At 41.8% G+C, this 22,860-nt stretch overlaps 2 protein-coding genes across 2 annotated transcripts; one reads left to right on the top strand and one right to left on the bottom strand.

The window, feature by feature from the left end:
- Positions 1-473: 473 nt before the first annotated feature.
- Positions 474-3,108, bottom strand: LOC134075876 (perforin-1-like). The gene is made up of 4 exons (XM_062530908.1): positions 3,089-3,108; positions 2,786-2,924; positions 1,597-1,820; positions 474-1,498 (listed from the first exon to the last, which is right to left on the bottom strand). Exons 1-4 carry the CDS (start codon positions 3,106-3,108, stop codon positions 610-612), a joined length of 1,272 nt encoding a protein of 423 aa, XP_062386892.1. The 3' UTR covers positions 474-609.
- A 12,266-nt stretch (positions 3,109-15,374) lies between these two features.
- Positions 15,375-22,860, top strand: paqr4a (progestin and adipoQ receptor family member IVa). The gene is made up of 3 exons (XM_062531087.1): positions 15,375-16,636; positions 18,925-19,143; positions 22,427-22,860. Exons 1-3 carry the CDS (start codon positions 16,357-16,359, stop codon positions 22,858-22,860), a joined length of 933 nt encoding a protein of 310 aa, XP_062387071.1. The 5' UTR covers positions 15,375-16,356.

The raw sequence follows: 22,860 nt of genomic DNA, 5'->3' as shown, positions 1-22,860 counted from the left end.
GGAGGATGGAGGAGGAAGAGCACTGCGGCCTATTATGTTGTACCCTTTGACAGCCCTGACTGTCCCCTGGTGGCCCCACTGCCACCTTGCAAGCCCTGAGACTAAAATGGAACTATGTTCATTCTCATGTTACATTGCTGCCCAATAAAACAATAAATAGTTGATGTCAGTACAAATTCATGTCAATAGAATATAATTTTGATCCATGAATAATATTCAGATAAAGATGGTATAGTGTGATGTTAGTCAGTTAGTCATTTTGCCAACTATATGACCAAAGTGCATGTATTTTGCTGGGGTCAAGTGTCACTTGTGTGTGGTTTTCATATCACAAAAGAGTTACAAATTGTAAATGTATTGCTTGCTTTATTATGCTTTATTAGTAATTAATGCACACTAAGTGAATATAATGTAAATACATTTCATGTAATCAGGTATTTTATGTTTTCTTTTTAACTTTTTTTTTATTTTGATTTCTTGATGATAGCACACATATAACTTGATCAGTAAGCCTGTGGATCAGTCTAATTGCATAAGACTAATACCCTGACCAGCAAAACAAACTAGCTGCATTGACAAGAGGGGATCCTGAAACATTTTTGCTTGAACTTAGAGCAAGTCAGCCTTATCTCCATTCAGAACTGAGCTGTGATCCGTAAGCGTGTAATTGAATGTGTACCCATCCAACCGCAGTCCCATTTGGGAAAGCATGCACTTTGGAATGGGACGAGCATGACGAGAGACATACAGCTTCTCCAACAGACTGTCCATGGGAGAGCTCACATATTCAGCACAGGATGGGCCACTCAGACTCGGACCACAGGTTACCTTCAGCTTGTAGAACACCACCCCATATCTAAGAGAGCAGACCCTCTCACCTTGATCACCCCCCGACTGAAGTTTTGCAAAGCATGTTCCAAGGAGATCATCGTATCTGTTGTCTTCATCCCACACTTCAATCTTGAGTTTGCTGTTTGCAGACAGCAGCATGTCACCAATGTTGAGTTCCCAGTTCCAGTAAGGATTGTTATTGTTCTGAATTATGGATGTCTTGCCAAGCAGTATTTTATTCTCATCAAAGATCTTCACATACCCATCAGTACCAGAGAGAGTGTCCCCATACAGACCTTGTCCCCTAATAATAGTCAAATCAACTATGGCTAAGCCACTGCGCGTTGGACAACAGTTGGTTCCTAGCCCCTTGTGAGATTGACAGTGGCATTCACAGGACCTCGGCTTGGTTCTCCTCCCAAGGCTGCAGTGGCCAGAGCATTCCCTCATGGCGCCCCTGCTGAGGATGTAGTCTTTGATGGCTTGTTTCAGCTCTCTCTTCAACTTTCCATCTGGAATCAGCTGGTGAAGGGGCTTCAGCGTGTAGGAGATCACATCTGGGCTCACTGGCAGGGATGCAAGCCACTTTTTGTAAGCAGTGGCATCTCGATCTGCAGAGAAAAGGAGCTCACCTTCTGTTGTTTGCCCACCGGAGATTTCTGTGATCCTATTCCCAAAACATGGAAAAAATAACCAGGGAAATTACTGTATGGTCAGGCCAACATGGAAAGTTTGCTGTTTAATTTTAAATTCACTCCGACTCACCTGTCATGAAAGACATTTGAGAAGCTTTGTCTCCCCTGCACTATCTCCTTCTTTCCGTTACAGAACTTCATTTCTGCACGAAGGTCAATGTCAACCTTGTATGGGATTTTTCCAGCAACTTCAGCACCGAGGCACATCTTCACCTCATCGGAGCTCAAGCCCATCATGGAGGCCTTGCACTCCCTGATACTGGTCATTGATACTACTTTGCCACCAGTCTGTACCTGAAAATAACAGGAATAACATCTGAAAGTTCTCACAAGGCAAAATTATTTAAGACAATATTGTTTTCTAAAATCAATATGTTAATGTGCCAGATGTATGCTCTGCGCAGTAGCTTACTTGAAGTCTGCAAATACAGTAAGTTTCCTGTTTGTTGACATCGCTGTTAACAAGCACTTGAAGAGAAGTGCTTCAGTTGTACTAAAATGTGTGCTCACAGAAAATCACATCATATTTCTTACATTTTGGCAGCCTAGAAATCTAGACGCACCCTAGCATTTTGGTACAACTAAAGTACTCTTAACCTAGCAAACAATTACCTTTCTGTGCTCCATATCTACGACACAAACGGATCTGACCTGACTTGACCCGAGTTTGTGCATTAGCCTGTATTTGCACACATGACAACTTTTTACTGCATTGCAGTGAAGAAAGTAAAGGCAAAACATGTTTATTTGTCAAACAAATTGGGATGCAATATAGTCTTGAATTGGATACCATGCAGGAATCTCAAGACTGGAGATGAATGAGTGTGTTTTTTGTCACACTCATTCTTCGTCAATCGGGTTCTAAGGGTTTATACAGCTCCATGCGAAACAGCAAACAAATCAAGCATTTCACTTGTGGTAAAGCGAAATACTCCCCAATGTACTCAATGTACTTTTGCATCAGACTCAATGTACTCAATGTACTTTTGCATCAGACTCAAGCCAAAGCGACTTCGACTGGTGTTTACTTATTAGGTTAGCCTACTTTCTATCTCGTAATTATGAGTTTTTTATCACATAATTTCGACTTTTCGATATAATTTAGTGTTTTTCAAATGTAATCTTTAATAGTTACAGTACAGTTTTAAAAGTGAAAGGCCAGGGCCATGCTATTAGACTGTCATGTAAGTATACATGTACAATAAAGTATATTACTTATACTGTTGCATTCGCTACTAGACTTAGACGTAGACGTATACCTTGTTTATGAAGTGAGTGCCATACGTGTCAATGAAAGCATCATAAGCCACTTTGTTACTTGGGCTGTAGATCTGCGGGAGCTTTTCCACGGCTTGTTTGAAATCTTGATCCAAGTTTGGATTGGTTGAGATCATGTAGCTGCAAGAGAAATATCATCATCATAATCACTATCTTTTGCTTCCCTATATACCATTGTGCACTATTTTATCAAAACATAGTCTAGTGTTCAGTAATTCACTAATGTTCCATGCAATTACATGCTAGAGTCTCAAAAACAAAATTGACCTCAGTCGCCATTTTACTAAAGCTTCTGGACAACCATTCTGTAGTCTGTTTAAAAACACTATCATTCATCCTTGTTCACTCACATACCACATTAACAGAATATGTTGGGAATATGTTGACATAACCACGGTTCTCTGATAACATGAGCGAGGTATCTCACTATGGGAAGCACCTCCAGCGTGACGACCAATGAAGCACCTATTGCACCATGTCTGTCTGTAGACAGACCCATCGCAGTTTAGGGGTGGAAGCCCTACATCACCCTGCAGTGTAATCTGCAATGCAACCCTCTTTTCTCATTCTCCAGCAAGCGTTCCCTGCACTAAAGGAAAAAATCATGAGATCTGCGCCTCAACGTTAACTCTATGGGAGTTTTTAATTATTTTGTTGTAAATATCTCAAAAAGTATAAAGTTCACAAATGTGAAAAATACATTCATCAAATCTCCGTTACAAGACCTTTGTATGAGTGTTTGAATGACGTCAAACGGTTCAGTGGTTTTAGCGTCATTAACCGTTGATTTTGGTCGGAAGAAGAATAATTATCCCGATAATAATAAGAAGAACAGGGATAACAGACCATTGCATTTACATGCAATGCAATTAGCCTTGTGAACCATACTCATGACTACGTTTTGCTATGCTAGTCTTTGGCAAAGAGTTTGGCCAAGATTAATTGCCAAACGTCTTCCTCCTGGTGGGTGGACACTTATTAGTGGGCTTGCTGCAAGGCAAGCTCATCTATTGTTCTTCTTTGCCCGTTTTTTGAGAACGCCTCTTCTCCTAGAGCGTTTGAGCTGTCGACGCGGTTCAAACACTGAAAAATCAGGCCCGATCCAGGTTGCTTGTAGGTTGCTTGTTAATGTCGGATGGCTGCCGGTTGTTGTTTTTCCGGTATTCCCGTTTTTAGACCCTTGTAGTTCCGCCATGCTCCACCAGATGCGTTTCCCCATTGAAATGAATGGGGGACTGTTCAGGCGTTTACATCACTGCCCCCTGGTGAGCAAGCCCACTCTTGCAACTCCTCGACGGAGATACACATTTCTAGTTTGAAGTTTAAACTTTGAACAAATCACTAGGTGCTTCCATCAGTAACAGTACTGCTTTCTCTAGTGAGATACCAAGTATTTTAAAGAAAACTTACCTGTAAAATCCACAATGTACTGAATGACTCACAAAGTTGAAACGGTCTTGTTTACTCTTCGTCATGGCGGTTGTGGTCAGTTTTGCGTGTGTTCCAGAAAGGGCTAGTGAACCTCCATACCCTCCCTTACTCAAACCTAGACCAATCTTCCAATTGTTCTTCACACTCTTGCTAGCATGATCAGCCACTGACAAGGCAGATTCCAGTAGTTCGCTCTTGATTGCCATGCTACATTTATGAAGAGGCCTCCAGTTAATAACAGATGTAGGAATTTTCTGCATTTTCCCTCCACGGTAGGTGTTTGCACAGAGGGTGCAGGTTTTGTTTGGAGTTTCAAAGGTGTCCATGTCGATAACAAAAGCTCCCTTACGTTCCATTGTGGTAATATCAAAACCTTCACCAGCTAGGGATGACCCCGGAGCAATTTCTGCCCCTTGGCAGCGCTCTTTTGTGCCAGAGATGCATGACTGGAGGGAGGGGTTGGGCAGGAACAGGATGACCCCTGCCAATATGGTGGTGGCGGTCAGGAACATCACTGCCTGCTGATGTGCTGATATGGCAAAAATATGAAAGAAAATCAGTTGTTAGCAAAGTAAATGTTCTCTGTTAAAACATAACATAAATCTCATAATTATAGTTTAAATTGTATTATGTCACGACTACCTAGCTCAGAGTAGCCATGACATGAAGGGAGACCACACCGTTTGTACCGTTAAATCAAAAATGATTTATTAAAGCATAAAATAATACAATTAAAGCATAATCTGAATCAAGAATATCAAGTCAGTAAATGAGAAGCAATAAAATGTTAATCAAATGTGTTGTGCAGATCAGTGAAGTGTATGTGGAGTGCAAAAGACAAAAGGGAGTATGATGCTGCTGCTACCAGCACAGAGGCCTGAACAGATCTTTAGCTTATACACTAATATGTCCCCTCATAAGCGTATAATAGACATAAACACGTTGACAACACACACAACACACAACAATGACTTAAAGGGATATTCCGCCATTTTTGGAAATACGCTCATTTTCCACCTCCCCTCGAGCAAAACAATCGATATTTACCTTGTTCCCGTTCATCCAGCCATTCTGTGAGTCTGGCGATACAACTTTTAGCTTCAGCCTAGCATAGATCACTGAATCGGATTAGACCATTAGCTTCTCGCCTGCTAGCTTCATGTTTAAAAGTGACTAAGATTTCTGATTTGGCTGATTTGACATGGAACTACACTCTCATCTGGCGTAATAATCAAGGCAACTTGCAAACGTACCATAGGCGCAGTGATATCATACGCAGCATCTGAAAATAGTCCCCATAGACAACAAGCAGTAGTAGTGCCAGTAGCTGTAAGTTGCCTTGATTATTACGCCAGATGAGAGTGTAGTTCCATGTCAAATCAGCCTAGAAAAACGCCAGGTTTCATTTTCAGTTGGTCTTATTGCACTTTCTAACTTGAGAGGAGACACGTTTTAAATGGGAAAATTACCAGAAATCTTAGTCACTTTTAAACATGAAGCTAGCAGGCGAGAAGCTAATGGTCTAATCCGATTCAATGATCTATGCTAGGCTGAAGCTAAAAGTTGTATCGCCAGACTCACAGAATGGCTGGATGAACGGGAACAAGGTAAATATCAATTGTTTTGCTCGAGGGAAGGTGGAAAATGAGCGTATTTCCACAAATGGCGGAATATCCCTTTAACAAGAGTTTGGATGAATGTCATGGCACAACGGGTAAAGCTGAGCGAAGCATTCTATAATGAACATCAAATATTATTATATTATATTATAATACCGGTGTAGTAAGCAGAATTCATTTGCCTGCATTTGACATTTTAACACACACAATGGCATAGGCTAGACAGTAGGCCTACCAGTTGTTTTGAGTTTAAGGTGTTTGAACATATCTTACATTGGCCTTCATGTATCCAGCCAAAAACAACAAATGTTGGCAATCGGTTTTAATCCGGATCTATCAAAATCACTGGTGTTAAAGGGATTGTGGATGGTCCATTTTATGGTCTCTATCATGTGTAGTCTATTATTACCTCATTTCAATTCATTATTAAGTCAACATTAAATCACTGTCAATAACTGTAAATACTGTATATATCTTTAACATTTACATACTCGTACAATTCAATGGCAAAAGTGGACAATCCATTGAACAAAAACATCTAAACCATACCTTACAGATGCACAGGCAAAACCGTGGCTTCCAGTAGATCTATGAAGAAGTGGTTGTAGAACCCCAGACCCAAATGCCTCTTGTCACTGTTTAAATAGCCTATGAAAAGTTGCTAGCCATGTGTAAAGTGCATGTTCACACATAGACCAAAGGTGAGAATTGTAATTGCAGTGTACTGTATGCACAACATAGCTGTGATAGGGGTGTAAAATCACCAGTTTCATCACAATTTGATATAATATCGATTCTTTAGAAATTCAAAATTTTGGGCATAGCATAGGACCTCATTTTCAAGTTAGCCAGTGTAATATTTACAATGGAGCAAACTTTGCAGCTAGAAGGACTGGATGAAATGTGCTGAAAATGGTCCTCACTAATAAATATCAGTCACACTGGCTATAACGTGGAAATGAGGCCCATACTGTATGTCCAAAATTCCGAACCACCCCATTAATATGCACTCCACAGTCCGTATCTAAATAAACAATTAAATAAATTCACCTACGACTGCACACCTGCACATAGCTCTAACACCAACAAGTTTGTAGATTATATACGGTGATTGATCTCATCAGCAACAGCGACGAGACGGCCTACAAGAGGTCCAGCAACTGACAACAATCTGGCTCTCAGCACCAAAGTGGACTTCAGTAAGTCTAAAGCTAGCACACACACGCATTCTCATCAACAGGACTGAGGTGGAGCGTGTCACCGGCTACAAATTTCTGGCTGTCCACATCTCTCTTGGACTCTCAACATCTCTACCCTCATCAAGTAGGCTCACCAGCGTCTCTTCTTTCTGAGGAGATCAACTAAAGAAGGTCCTCCTTTCTCCTCAGATCCTGGTGAACTTCTACCGCTGCACCATTGAGAACATCCTCACCAGTTGTGTCACAGATTGGTATGGCAGCTGCTCTCCTCATAACAGAAAAGCACTGGAGAGGGTGGTGAAAACTGCCAAACGCATCACCGGTTCCTCACTTCCCTCCATTGATGCCATCCAGGGCAAGCGACGCTTGTGTAAGTCGTGCAGCATTTTCACAGTTACTCTGTTAATACACTGCATACAGTATATCTATATTATCTACTACTACATTGCACATATCTGCATGCTGATACATTGTTCATATTTACCCTGCTCTTATAAGGTGACTGCTATTACACTGTACATATTTACTGTATATTTAATTTAAATTACTCTAAACCACCTTCTATACCAAATGTATACTGCTAAACTGCTCTATATTTCTTGTCCTGCCTATAGGCACCACCTGTCCATACTGCACTTTCTGCTTTTTTGCACTTCTGGTTATACACAAACTGCATTTTGTTGTCTTTGTAGCCTAGTCTTGTCCTCTTTTTTTTATAATATAATAATAACACAATGTTATTTTGCCAATGCAAGACATAGTGTGCAATATTTCAAAGAATGTAGACTTATTTTTATCAATGTAGACTTCTTCAGACCTTTTAAAACCCAGCAGAAACACTGTAGCTGCTAACATTTGTAGTTCATTTGTCTTCATTTGACAAATAAACTCATGACATGACATATAGGGATATTGTACATCACAAACATTGCAGGCACATTAAAAGAACACAACAGTCTACATTTTTAAAAGGCATCACTTGAGTTAGCTCTAAGGTCAAATGATCAGCAATTTGTGCAATAATAATAGGCCTAATAATATGAGTACTATATTACTACTACTAATATTAATAATAATATATATTTAACATTACTCATACAGTTTATCCTAACGAGCCAGACCCACAACTTGTACTGTAAGGTCTGGGAACTCACCTTAGGCAGGGCTCAATCAGAGGGGATAAACGGTTTCCATGCAACGATGTACGATGTGATTGCCCAATAGAAGTTTCATTTCTCCAGCTCCCAAGTCAATGGAGAGTTGCACTATCCCGGCAGCAAATTAGACTTGCTGCCGCTATGGGGCGTCTAGATTTCTAGGCTACATAATTATCTACAATGGCAAAAGTGGACAATCCATCGTACAACAAAATCAACCTTACATACATAGGCCTACTTTATGCTACACTCATTGTGGCATGTAGTACATGTGTGGAAACGCAAAGAACTTATCTTGTCAATCTTTAAAAACCCTCTGAGAGGTGTGAAAAAGGAAGTTATATTTAGATTTAGACAAAAACACTGAAGCACACAATAGCTAATGTGACCAGGCCAAGCACAAGCCCCGAAAACAATGACCCGACTATACACCACCCTGAGAGAAGGCACTTCGTACATTTGTATCGAGACTTGTACTGTAAGTGTTAGCCTGTGGTAAACATGTTCAACATGTTCACAGGATTGTATTTTGTTTCTGTTGGAGTTCATAAAACCAGATCCAGTGTGAAGGCAATCCCATTCTAGCAGAAAACAACTTATCGGGGAGTGTAACAGAGTTACAAATTTACATTTGCCGGTGCAAATTTACAAAGTGCAAAACAAATTTACATGTCATAAAACAAAATTACAATGTGAACACTTTTAGCACGGGCTAACACTTTTACAAGTCATAGTCGTCTGACATTGACCAACCGAAGGTATCACCTTATCCATATGAGGGAAACACCCTTTGGAAAAGTGTGAAACATGTAGGAAGTAGGCTACTTCCTGTGTATTGTACCTACTGAACTCTTTCCATCAGATTCTGCACTTCTGTAAATTTGTATCGAGGCCTGCAAGTGCCTGTGGTAAACATGTTCACAGGATTGTAATTTTTTATGATGGGGTTCATAAAACCGGACCCAGTGTGAAGGCAATCCTATTCAAAAAAACTTCAAAACCTTACCGCACACTTTCTATTAACATGCAGTGTAAGTATGTGATTGTGTGGAAACCCAAATAAATGTTTTAAACTTCTCTTTTCATTCTGCTTAAATACCTTCTGAGAGCATGGTGTTGTGGGAAAAAAATACGATTTGCTAACCACCAATGACTCGCCAGTTCACACTTCCAACGATGACAGTCAGGTGTGCCGTGTGAGGAGGATAGAGGATGTGAGTGGCTACCTGCAGCTCCCTGAGGTCAGAGCCATATACTGTAGATACGCCTGGCTCTGCCTGAGGTAAAGTCCTGGTGACTCCTGGTGGCCACTCTGCCACCTTGCAAGGCCTGAGACCCAAAAGTGTTCATCATGTCTCATTGAAAATTGCAGGCTGATGAACAGTTAATGGTTTACATCATAATCTGTCTGGAAATACAGTTTCAACTTTAAGTGATCATATGTGATATATGACTATCGAGATATTTTCATTAGAATGTCAGTCGTCTGGAATAATATTCCAGATAAACAGTGTAATGTTGGACTGTTATTTTAGCTAAATGGGATGTTAATACAACTTTTTCTTTGTTAGTTTTCTGACCCCGACATACAGTATGCACACCTTTTCTGTGATATACATTGTAAAATGTATTCTATAAGCTGACCAAAAGTAGCCTACAAAAAAAGCTAAATCATGCTGTAAAGATGTGAAGGTATGGACTATGTGCGATTTCAAACAAACAAGGGAACAACATGTCACAATGCAAACACACTGTTTTCCCTTGTTTAAAGAGTTTCCCCACATATCCCCTTTGAACTAAGTTTTCAGAAATAATCATTTTCAATGATAATACCTTCATTTTCGTGTAAATGAAAGGCCAAATCGTAATAAAAATATGCATTTTTCCATTAGGGTCTTAGAAGCCATCTGTCTGTCTTCTAGCCAGGGTTTTTTGTTGCAAACAAAATGCTCAGATGACGTGATAGACGAAGAACTGTTGCTCATCTGTCCATCATCATACAGTTTGATTGGTCCCAACAGCTCTGGTTCAGTAGTTGCTCCATAACGGAACAAATCCAGACCGAACTTCCCGACCTTAGATGTTGTGGACGGGGCTAAATTCGGCTGGCATCCAGGCTAGCTAACCAGGCAGTCCCGGGGAAATAGCTATTACAGGGGATGTAGAACCTAATAATGTAATAATAGTAATTAAAAACATGCAATAATGTAATAATCCATGATAATATAATAAAGTGCATTTCCCAATAATGTAATAATCTCTATATCTGATAATGTAACACATTATTACATTAACAGGAGGTTATTACAATGCTGTAGTATATGTTTTGTTTTAAAAGGCATACCTGTGTGTGTGGGTGTGAAGGGGGTTGAGTGTGTGTGTGTGTGGGTTGGTGGGTGTGACTATGTGAGTGTGTGATTAAACGCAAGGCCTAACTGATGAAAAAAAACACAGTTTTAAAGAAAAACGTTGTCGTGTAAACAGGGCCTGAGTGTTTGACTGTGTGTGTGTGTGTGTTTGTAGGGAGAGGGGGGCAGGAGTGAGTCTGTGTGTGTTTGTTGGGAGGTGAGGGGGGATGTACATATGTGTGTGTGAGTGTGGGGGAGGGGGTATGGTGTAATAGTATGCATGTTTTTTTTTTGTTGGGGCATTTTGGGCATTTTGACATCCACATCAACGTCCCCCACTGGCTACCCTTCACTCATCTTGCTCACTATCTCCACTGGTTCATCAGGTCATCAGGTGAGGTCAGGGCTCTGTACCAGTCAAATTATTCCACCCAAAACGCCGAACCATGCCTTTATCCTTGCACCTTGATTTGTGCACCTTATGTCAGTAGCACACTTTAATTCATTGAGCTCTTCAGAAAGACCCATTCTTTCACATATGTTTGTGCAGATTGCTTGAATTTATAGTGCCAGTGGAACTGAATGAAACATGTGAATTCAGTGATTGAATGTCCCAACACTTTGGTCCATATAGTGTATGTGCAACATCCTCAGCCTGAAAGTAGCCAAATCCAGCACCCAGTATGTTGGAGGCGAATGAACTCAGAGACACTTCTGTGGCCATGTTTGGACTTGTAGTCTATTTGGGCTACATTGTAGATTATTGCCTAAGTGCTGTGCCAGGCCTGTGTGACCACCATTGCTTCATTTCCGGGGGCTATGCTCTAATGGTCAGATGGTAGGGTACTGTTGCGCTCTAGATGTACTATAAGTCGTTTTAAAAACAGGTGCGTCAAACCAAAATATATCAGAAAAAGGCAGGAAAGGTTCGCACTCTGAAAAAATATATGTAGTAGACATAAGTCTTTGCTGTTTTTTTACTGAGGGGGAGCAGATGTTTCAGCCATTAGGCTATTCTCAATGCTCACACCGAGTCTACCACAGGCATGCAATTAACAAATAGGTTACCCAGCGGGTTGCTCTAATGGTCAAAGCCGACATGTATTAGTCTAGCAAGTAGCAAGTTTGTTTTTTACTGGCACATGGGGTTGAAAATCATCCGAATTTCCTTATTCACAAGTAATTTAGTGGCTTATAGCCTCTGTGGATGTACTAAGTAGGCCTATATGTGAGTTGGTCCCTTACAAAAAATAACTGTACAAGTGTCAAACTGTAGTTTTGGAGGAATTATTTGCAATTCTTAGGCCTATGGAAATGAAATTGAAATTCTGAAATTGAAAAAAAAAAAAAAAGTATTGCACTACATGGTACAGCACTAGTTTGGACATGATAATGTTGTTGCACTGCATTGTACTTCCATTTTTGTCTAATAAAACAGGTATTTTATTTTCATATTATGGGCATCATTCAATTTTGCATCTAACCTACATGATGATTTATTACTTCAATTGATTTGTATGTGTAACATGTCATCTCACCTACACACCGGAAAGTGCTATTCAGCCCTAACAATTTCCATACATTCTGGCCTTAATATTCTATTCTTTGTATGTGTTAACTTATCATATACCCATAAGAACTTACAGCATATTTGGGTTTTGTTCTGCAGGTCCGTCTGGTCAAGAGGCAATTGAAGCGTATATACAATGTCCCTACACGGGCATGCAGATACTGTACATTGCTGATCCTGGATGTGTGGAATTGAGTAAACAACTGCACTTGAAACCTTTGTTTACAAGATTGCTACACATTTGAAATGATTTAGTAAGAATTTGATGTACCAATTTAAGTTTAATTTCAGAGAGAAATTTTATTGTTTTTTTTTTTTTTTGGGGGGGGGGGTATGTTCATTTTGAATTGCAGTAACATGTCTCAAAAAAGTTGAGATAGGGGCATTTTTATCACTGAGCTGCTTCACTTCTTCATTTAACAACATTCTGTAAATATTCAGGAACTCAGGAGACAAGTTGCTAGAGTGTTGAGAATGAAATGTTTAATTCCTGCCTGATAGGATTTCAGCTGCTCAACAGTCTGGAGTCATGTTTTTCATTACATGATGCCCCCAATTTCACAGATCTGGACTACAGGCCATTTAAGCACCCGGACTCTTTCTCTATGGGGAATGTTTATATTTTATCCCTGAAAAGTCTGGATGACTTTTGATTGTGCCTTTCCAGATGCCACAATGCCCATGCCAGACACCAATGCACCTCCCCACCGTCATGGCTGTTGGGTTTTGAATGGATCACTATGACAAGTTGGATTTGTTGGATAAGTCCATCTCTTCTTTAACCCAGAGTAGTCCATGATTCCCAAAAATAATGGCAAATTTTGATTGGTCTAACCGCAGGACCTTTTTCCACTTTACCTCAGTCCGTTTAAAAATAGCTCAGGCTCAGATAAGAGGTAGCATTTCTGCATCATGTCTAAATAAAATGTCTTCTTTGCATGGTAGAGTTTACACTAGCATTTGTGAAAGGAGCATTACACTTTTCTCATAGACAATTATCAGATGTTTTCCTGCGCCCATACAATTACTTTAAAAGGTCTGGTTTTAATGCAATGCCATCTGAAGTCCAAAAGACCTTGACCATCCAATATTTCAGCCCTGTCCCTTGTTTTAAATATTTCTCTGGATTCTCTGAATATTTTAACTATATTATTTGCATTTAGCCTATTCATTTGGCTGATATTATGTAGGCTACTGTAGATGATGAAATCCTAAAAATGTGATGTTAAGAAACATAAATCTTACTGTTTCATCAGTTGCCCACACAGGACTACACAGAGTGAGGAAATGAGAAACGTCATTCATGGTTCCAGTTCACCTAATTAGTTGTGAAATGTCCCTCCTTTTGTTTTCTTTATCATTACTCAACTTTTCCTGCCTTTTGTTTGCCCCCGTCAACTATTTGGAGACGTGTTGCTGGCATCAAATTGAAAATACAGTATGTGTTACATTTTCCATGAAATAGTCAAATTTCTCTCGTTCAACAGTTGGTATGTTGTCTTTGGCCTATTCTCAATTTAATATAGGGTTAATATTTTACAAAGAGTCCAAACTTTTTTGGGAATTCGTGTTGAATGAAAATACTGCATTCAAATAAGTTATGGCACACAGTAGCCTATTTTGTCCCAATAGGATGGATATGTTAAGCTTGGGCAAAGTAAGTAAGCATACTTATACAAAGAAAATGTATCAAGAAGGTCAGCTACCTAACTTCAGCAAATTAATTTCCCACCCTGAAGACAGAAATGAAATGTCCCAATGTTAATAGGATGGTCTTTGTTAGGGGCAAATTTTACCAATATTGTGGGCAATCATATAGGGACACAAGCTCCTCTTCTTTAGCAAACCATTAAATTATCTCTATTATCAATGCTCTGAAGTAATATCTTGTTTAGCAAAACAAGCAAATAGCTTTGTATTTTTTATATTTTACTACATGCACTTTGAATGTTAATGTATAGTGCTGGAGACATGGCAGCTGGCATTTTCTTAGCCTATATAAAACTGAAATAAATCTAGAAAATGCATGTTTAATGACCAAGCATGCTTTTTCTGAATATAACAAAAATAGACGAAAGTAACTATTTCAGCCATTTATATTATGTTGACATGGCAATATTCATGAACAAGATCTCAGCGATATTCACCTACATAGAATTGGGGGAAAATTGGGGAAAAGTCAATGAACAGAAGGCTACACCTTTCGCCTTATTTTAGGTTTATTAGTCCAGCACATAAACTAACCAGTCCCATAGCTTACTACCTATAGCTGTTGTTAGCTATTTTCATATTCACTTTTCAAGAGACCTGGGAATAAATGGTACCACGTGTGCTCCTACATCATTAACCTTAGTAAATGCATGGCTACAACTACAAACATCTTCGTTTTTGGTTGAAAATATGACTGAGCCTTCCTCCTATTGTGAAATTTCATGTCAACGGATATGAGTTACACTAACCGCAAGGACCATAGTGTCTGAGGTCAATGTGTTCATTCAACTCCTTCCCCCTCCCTACGTCCCTCATCCTCATCGGATGACGGATGAAAGCGCCGCAGCTCAACGCCGGGCATCAGCCCACGAGAGGAATCTGAGGCCGGGCTGCAGCGCTTAATTTTTCCTCGTAGTGGACAGCGCCGGTTAGGGAATGGGGACTGAAGATGCATGGAGATTTGGGGGTATAATTGTGAGTTAAGAATTGGTCCATTACAAACTAAAATAGCCCTATCTTGCTTCGAAATATCGGATCGCTTCAAAGGAAATCTCTGCAAGCTACAGCGCTGAATGAAGCCTTGGCTCCGACACCTCGGATGGCTAGCCTCAGCTGACCGATAACTTATTGTCACTGCTTAGCAACTGGAATACTGATTATCATTTATGACTTGGATTAACAAAGATTTTGGAACACATGTCGTGGCAGTAAGGTTCCAAGTGAATCTTCACCTGACCGCAAACCCTCTCTCTTTTTTTCTCGTCAGCAGTACCAAGGTGACGGTATGTAGCTAGCTAGCTTACTAGCAGGCTTGCTTAGATAGGCAGCTTTTGACAGGTAGCATTTAATGTATAATTATCAAACGGTCTTCTAAAATTACGCTATAACTTAACATAAGCGTTGTCGCTACACACGATGGATTTGGTTTAATTAAGCAAGGGTTGTACTTTGGTCTTCCCCTGCAGTAGGACGGTCACTGTAAGCTATAGCTACCTCTCATCCATCCTGTAACGTTAACGTTAGTGGTTCTGTTGGATAGCTCCATGGCTGTGCGAGGAAGCAGATTGTCTGTCAGCAATTGTCCTATGGACAGAATATCATCATCGGTCACCACGGTATAGATGTACGAGTCGTTTAAACTTTCATCCATCCACCTAGAATAATACCATAATAGTTAGAGAAATAAACACTTTTCTCTATTCGACGTGTGTCCTAGTGTTGGAATGGTGCCCACAGACTTATAAGCTTTTGTATAATGTTAGCTATCGAAATAGATAGCTCTGCATTTGTACAATACAGAGGGTGGTACCTAGATTGTTAGTAAAATGTTATTTATTCATTATAAAGTACCTGTCATATCAGTGTGGAGCGGGGAACCTTTTGACCATCTTTAAGACATGTTAAGCAGCTCCCCATCATCTAGTCCGTGCGTTTTGGCTGCAGCCTACTTCTGTATCATGTGTGATTTGAAGGTTTATAAGGGAATCTGCTGTGGACGCAGGGTCTGTAGTGCATAGCCTTCTCGGACTGATAATTTGAACGACTCATTCATGAGTTATTTGAGGAAATTACTTTGAAACGATGTTATCATCAGCTGACAGGCACCAACTTACTTCTTCAGTTTGCCACTGAGTTATAAGAACACTACCGGGTGTGGACGATCTGGGCCATTGTTAGCTGTAACACTCGATTATTACCGAAGCAGGCACGTATCAATCTCTGGGTAAAACCTCTTGTACGGGTGTGATAGATTGCGTTAAATGTTAGAAGGCTATGTCACATCACACACAGTGGGTTTACATCATGTATGTGGTCAGTCGTTTCTTCGTCAATCCGTGCGGATGACACGGCCACCAGTGTTTAGGGGAGATTGTAATAACCCTGTCGTTGGGCTGTCAGTGCTTCACTGAATTACCTGATTGCCCATATCGTTTGCGAGGACGTTTATATCCTAGCCAGTTAGTCATGTAGCTCGGAGGTTCACAAGCTCTTTTGTTATTCCGCACTCCGCAGATCGATGACTGCGGTGTTACACACACTGTTATTCACAATTTTTGTGTCCCTCTTGTATATAGATGTACAGTCTTTTGGTTACTTTTTTGGAGGTGTTATCCTAACAGTGCTGGTTGCTATGGCATTTTTAAATGGACCCAGATTACTTGACTGGGCAAATTCACCTCCACATCTTCAGTTTAACAAATATGTTCTAACTGGATATCGACCAATATCGTCGGTTCAAGACTGCATTCGAAGTCTTTTTTATCTGCACAATGAACTGGGAAATATCTACACGCATGGTAAGTACACTTCTCATACATTCTGCAATGAACTTTAAAAAAAGTTTAACTTGGTGTGTGTGTGTGTGTGAGAGAGAGAGAGAGAGAGAGAGAGAGAACAGAGAGAGGGAGGGAGTGGCTGAAACACAGAGTTAGACCATATGTAAATGTGTATGCAACATCCTGTGACCACATCAGCCTTTATTTACATGTTGTCTAAATTATTGTCACTAGCCTGCTGTTATAGGCTGCACATTTTCAAGAGTGACTATATACAATGTGATTGTCATTAAAGATGTAGTATACAATTCCAAATCTAATCTGATCAGTCTAATTACAGCTACAAAGTCAGTCAGTGAGTGTAGGTGTTGACATGAGGGACCAGTACATTTCATGAAACAAATGAATAGCTGTATGAACGTGTTTTTAGTAAGAGGCCTTGAGTTTAGATGAAAGACCTGGAAGTAATGTCCCACAATGTGTCAGTACATTTTAAATGTCAGTCATTCTCCCTTTTTTCTAGTTTTTCTATTTGAATGGTCTGAGAATTTGCGTTTGAAAAGTTGCATGGTGATATCATGTCGCAGAGCGTTTGACAGCAGACAAGGCAGTTCTATTTACTCCACCCGAAAAATGTTGACTCAGCCTGAATGGGTGTGAAAGGTTTTTTTCCCATGGAAACGCATTGTTACACCCACACCAACTTAGGCATGCACTGGATAGTTACAGTTACAGTAGATCTAGTTGCTGTAAAATCTGCTCTGCTCTAACGAAACAGACCAATCAAGCTGTTTTGACAAGAACCGTGGTTTCATTCAAATATTATCCATGCTTATTGTGGATACACAATTCTTATTATGGTCATTAACAGCACTTTATTTTGACAAGAAGCCGAGGGCAGGATCCCTCTGTCTAAGGACAAGACTTGATGCAAGACAAATGAAACCTTGTGTAGATCTGGTGTGCTGGGGTGTGGTGTTTGTATTGTGTCTGAACCTGTAGGTATGTGCCTCTGAGCCTCGTCTGTCCAGTGGTATGTTTGAGTAGGAGTTTGGATGTAATTAGCGTAATGGTATGTTTGGATGGACTGCGTTTGTACTGTATGCGATTAGCGCAATAATGTGGGTGTTTTGCGTATCAGTTAACTTAAATAGTTCAGTGTTTCTCTGTGCATGAGCCGGCTGTAAACACGTGTCACCCCAAGGTCCTGAAGGATTCCGTATGAGACATCCTGTCCTTAGGTAGTCCCTTCCCATACATATAGTTTGTGAGTCAGACACAAATACACACGTACACACACACACACACACACACACACACACACACACACACACACACACACACACACATAGTTAAGTGCACAGCACATTTGCTTTAGGCTGTCCTCTGTGTGATGGGTGAGGTCTGTGCTGTTGAATGAACTGTGATAGTAAAAGAGGGCTGTGGCCGGGGAGATAGTGCTCTCAAAATAGATGTGTGATATGGCATTGGAGTCATTACCTGGGCAGGACTAATGATGAGATAACAGACACAGAGAAGGAGAGAGAGAGAGAGAGAGAGAGAGATGATCAGAACAAGAGAGAGAGAGAGAGAGATAAAGAGATGTGTGTTATAGTGTTCTCCACTTTGAAGCTCCTATATGTCTTTCTCCAAGAGCTAAGCCCAGTCTGTTGAACTGCTGTTGTTGGCTAAGGAGGCAGTCGTGGGGTATTAGTGGTGAAGGATAATGAGCAGGGGCCATAACATCACCACCTGGCTCAGGTGTAACAGTAGCACTGCAGGGTTGACTCACAGAAGTGTTGGCCTGGGCCTGCCTGATGTGTAGCCTGCTGACATGGTCAGGAATTTGGCCCGTCAGGACATGCAAAGGTCATTGATGGCCAGTGCTTTCACAATGCCATTCTTTTTCATGTGTCAAGACATCTATATACCTTTCAAGGCAATGTGGCTTACAGCTAAGTTAAAAAAAAAAAAAAAATCTGTGACCTCCTCTAATTTAAAGAGATTAATAGTGTATTTAGATGTTCACTGTAAAATAAATGATATCAATCTGTACAGTGTTTTGTTTTTCTGGACGCATCACAGTACACAGAAACCTGCTCGTGATCATGAATGAAGTGTGTGGAATGGGGCAAAGGGCAAGCTTAACTAACGTTTCTATGGCCAAAGGCTGTGTTTTCACAGTTCACAGTTACTTCCCTCCTCCTCTGTTCTGCTTTTGTGTACAGCTTTGACATTTTCAAAAGACGTACAGTGGTTCAAAGCAGTGACATCTCTCTCTCTCCTCTCTCTCTCTGTCCCACTCCCAGGCATCCCGCTGCTATGCTTCCTGGTGCTGCTCCCTCTCAACATCCCCTGGTCCCAGATCAGTGTGACGTGGCTGGGTGTGGTGCACTTCCTGGCCTGCCTGTCACCGCAGCTGGGCTCGGTGCTCTACCACCTGTTCATGAACCACGAGGGCGGCGAGCCCGTCTACCACACGCTCCTCACCCTGGACATGTGCGGCATCTGCATGATCAACACCCTGGGTGAGCCTGCCAGTGCTGCTGCTGCTGCTGCTGCTGCTGCTGCTGCTGCTACTTCTACTTCTACATTCCTCTCGTCTGCTCTCCTCTCCTCTCTTCTGCTCTCCGCTCCTCTCCTCTCCTCTCCTCTCCTCTCCTCTCCTCTCTTCTCTTCTCCTCTCCTCTCCCCTCTCCTCTCCTCTCCTCTCCTCTCTCTGCTCCTCTCCTCTCCTCTCCTCTCCTCTCCTCTCCTCTCTCCTCTCCCCTCTCTTCTCCTCTCCTCTCCTCTCCTCTCTCCTCTGCTCTCCTCTGCTCTCCTCTCCTCTCCTCTGCTCTCCTCTCCTCTCCTCTCCTCTCCTCTCCTCTCCGCTCCTCTGCTCTCCTCTCCTCTCCTCTCCTCTCCTCTCCTCTCCTCTCCGTACCATTCTGTGCAGGCAGGCAGCCGTCCCCAGTACCGGGCCCCTCACTTCCCCACACTCACACTGGAGGTCTTTGTTTCTGCCCACTGTCCTTTGCTCTAATGTCTTTCTCCTGTGTGTGTGTGTGTGTGTGTGTGTGTGCTGTTTGCTGTTTGCCTGTTTGCTGTGTGTGTGTGTGTGTGTGTGTGTGTGTGTGTGTGTGTGTTTGTGTGTGAATGCATTCATTTTCATGCTGTCACCGTCGCCCTGGCACTAGTTGTTGTTCTCAGGTTGTTTGTAGCTGTTGCTTAGTTGTCTCTTCAAACTGCTTTCCCCCTCTTTCTTTCTTTCTTGCTTTCTGTCTTTTTTCTCTGTCTTTATTTCCTCCATTTCTTCATCTATGTCTGTTTTCACACCCTGCATAATCAATTCCTGTAAGGATTGATCACATTGGTGAGGCCTACCAGCATCGCCCAGCCCTGCTCTTACAGGGATCAGTGTCAGTAGCCTCGGCCTCCCCTTCACAGGGAATGCCTTGTGTGTCTGTGAATGAAACTTCTGTGTATGACCTCTGGGAACTGACAATACTGACTTCTCTTGATTAAATTGATTTTCTCCAGTTTTTAGCTGAACTCTAGTCAAAGGGACACTTCACCGATTAGCATTAAGCTTTGTATCTTTAGAATACCAGTCATGTTTTTGATTGGTCGTGCATCATTCCCTCAGTTTGCCTTGAGATAGGAGAAATACGGATTTCAATGTTGGACTTCCTGCTTTCAATTGACCGTTCGCAAAACCCCGCCCTCGAACGGCCATTGTCCAATCCTAGCTCAGCAACGGTAACTAAGTAGAAGGACGTCCGTCAAACATTGCGAATTCAGCAAGACGGTGCAATGATGCGCCTATGGCACGAGAAAGTCATAAACCAGGTACCCCGAAAGTTTAGAGGGTGGGGGCGTTTTTTCGCCTTTCCAAAGCCCAAAACCCATGTGGAAAGATGCCAACAATGGATTAAGAAGTGTGGGAGACCTCAATCACAGCTAAATGTCTCAAAGATTCATCACTTTCCATATCAGAACGACACCTTATCACCCTCTTACATCGTGTATGTGGCACTTAACATTAATCTCTTTACACACTAAGACGGCGGATTCGTAAAGAAACACAAGCATCCACAACTTAAGTGTATCTAACTTAGTTACCTACCTAAAATGTCATTTTACCGTGAAGAACAGTGTTGAAAGATACCTGTACAAAACTGCTTGGAGGTTACGTCTGCTCGAAGGTAAGCAAAGCTAGCATATTAATTATCAATAAGTAGCTAAGTAGGCCTACATACAATCTGTAAAACTGGATTTAAGTTAACAGTTGTGGTTCTTTATAGCATTAAATATGAAAGTAGTAAAGTTAGAACACTAACTGATCAGCATACCTAAAGCCTAAATCCCGTAGTAGGAAATGCAAGCAGCCTGCTAGCTGTTCGCCCGTCAATGCACTGATTGATTATTTTGCTATCCACACAGATCATTTTTAGCAAGAGGTTGACGGTCATTAGAGGCTATAACATCTATAAAACTGAACGTCTACAATGAAACTTGCGAAGGAAATGTATACTTTCACCCAAGCAGCGTCAGGTGCACCAGTGCAACCTATATTTTCCCAATACATTTTGGGCGCATTTGAGCCCTGTAGAACGTCTGTTCTCATTTGTTTGACGGGCGTAGTAACAATAACTAGGGGGTGCGGCTTTTGCGAACGGTCAATTATGTAAAAAATTATCATTTTACATCATTGAAAGCAGGAAGTCCTATTCATGGGTTTCATTGAAATCCGTATTTCTCCCATCTCAAGGCAAACTGAGGGAATGATGCACGACCAATCAAAAACATGACTGGTTTTCTAAAGATACAAAGCTTAATGCTAATCGGTGAAGTGTCCCTTTAAGTTTCAGCAAAAAGTTAGTCAACTGTGTGTTGACTCATTCCACAATGCCTTGTATTCTCATGGACGTTGTGTGGATTTTGAACAGGTGCACAACTGCATGCACGGTGGTGGCTCTTGTTCACGGCCTGCGTTTTGCCCTTGGTGTTCAAGGTGTGCGGTGTAAGACATTTAGGCTGTGCATGCGATTAAGTGGGAACTGGAGCAGCCTGGTGCAGTGCCATGCGCGTCTCTCGGAGCCCACCAATCAGCAAATCCTGTATACATTTTCTGCGCTTAAGCTGCTGCTCTTGCGTTTTTAGAACCGCGCGACCCTGTTTACCCGAGACTGCTCGTGATGAGTCATACAACTTTGGTCCTCCTGGGAGTGCATGTGTCAAGCCCTATGTGTGTGTATGCGTCTCTCTCTCTCTCTCTCTCTCTCTCTCTCTCTCTCTCTCTCTCTCTCTCTCAATTTTCAATTCAATTCAAGGATGCTTTATTGGCATGACAAATAAGACATTCATGTTGCCAAAGCAGTCAAACAAATGTATATCATAGTGTAACATTAGCACAGAATGATAATACATACACTGTACACATGCATACATTATACACATACACATAAGAATACAAGTAATATACCATAAGTATGTCTATTCTCTGTAAAAAATGTCTCTCTCTCTCTCTCACACACACACACCTTTTCTAGACTCCCCTTCTCTCTCACCTTTTCTAGACTCTCCCTCTCCTACACTTCTATCATTTATCCTATGCTCTCTCTTATGTCCTGCCTTTTCTGGTTGTTTTCTGTTTGTTTGATTTTTTTGACCACCGAAAACCCTGTCCTCTCCACCAAGCAAACTCTTCTTCCCCAGTCTTCATCCAGTTTTATGTGAATCGGCGTGTCGTAACACCCAAAGGTCACCTTTCGAACGTCTCTCTCTCTCTCTCTGTCTCTCTCTCTCTCTCTCTGTGTGTACCTGCAGGTGCCCTCCCCATCGTGTACAGCACGCTGCTCTGCTACCCGTTCACGCGGACGGTGGCGCTGCTCGTGTACATCCTGCTGTCCAGCTACGCCATCTACTGTGCCATCACGGCGCGCAGCAGCGTCCGGCGCCTGCGCTCCTTCGCCTGGCAGGCGCTCTTCCGCTTCTCCTTCTTCCTGCTGCGCTGGGCGGGGGTGGGGGGCGGGAGCCCCACCTCGCTGCGCCACTTCCTCACCATGGACGCGCTGGCCGTGCTCGGCGGGGTCATCAACATCACGCGCATCCCCGAGCGCTTCCGCCCGGGCCTCTTCGACTACTGGTGCAACAGCCACCAGATCATGCACGTGCTGGTGGTGGGCTCCATCCTCTACCTGCACTGGGGCGTGCTGGACGACCTGCTGTGGATCAACAGCTACCACTGTCCCTCGGACTGA

This window comes from Sardina pilchardus, chromosome 3 (genome assembly GCF_963854185.1).
Source record: "Sardina pilchardus chromosome 3, fSarPil1.1, whole genome shotgun sequence".
Classification (NCBI taxonomy): Eukaryota; Metazoa; Chordata; class Actinopteri; order Clupeiformes; family Clupeidae; genus Sardina; species Sardina pilchardus.
Note: the sequence above shows the minus strand (reverse complement) of the source record. Positions and strands in the feature narration are given on the sequence as shown.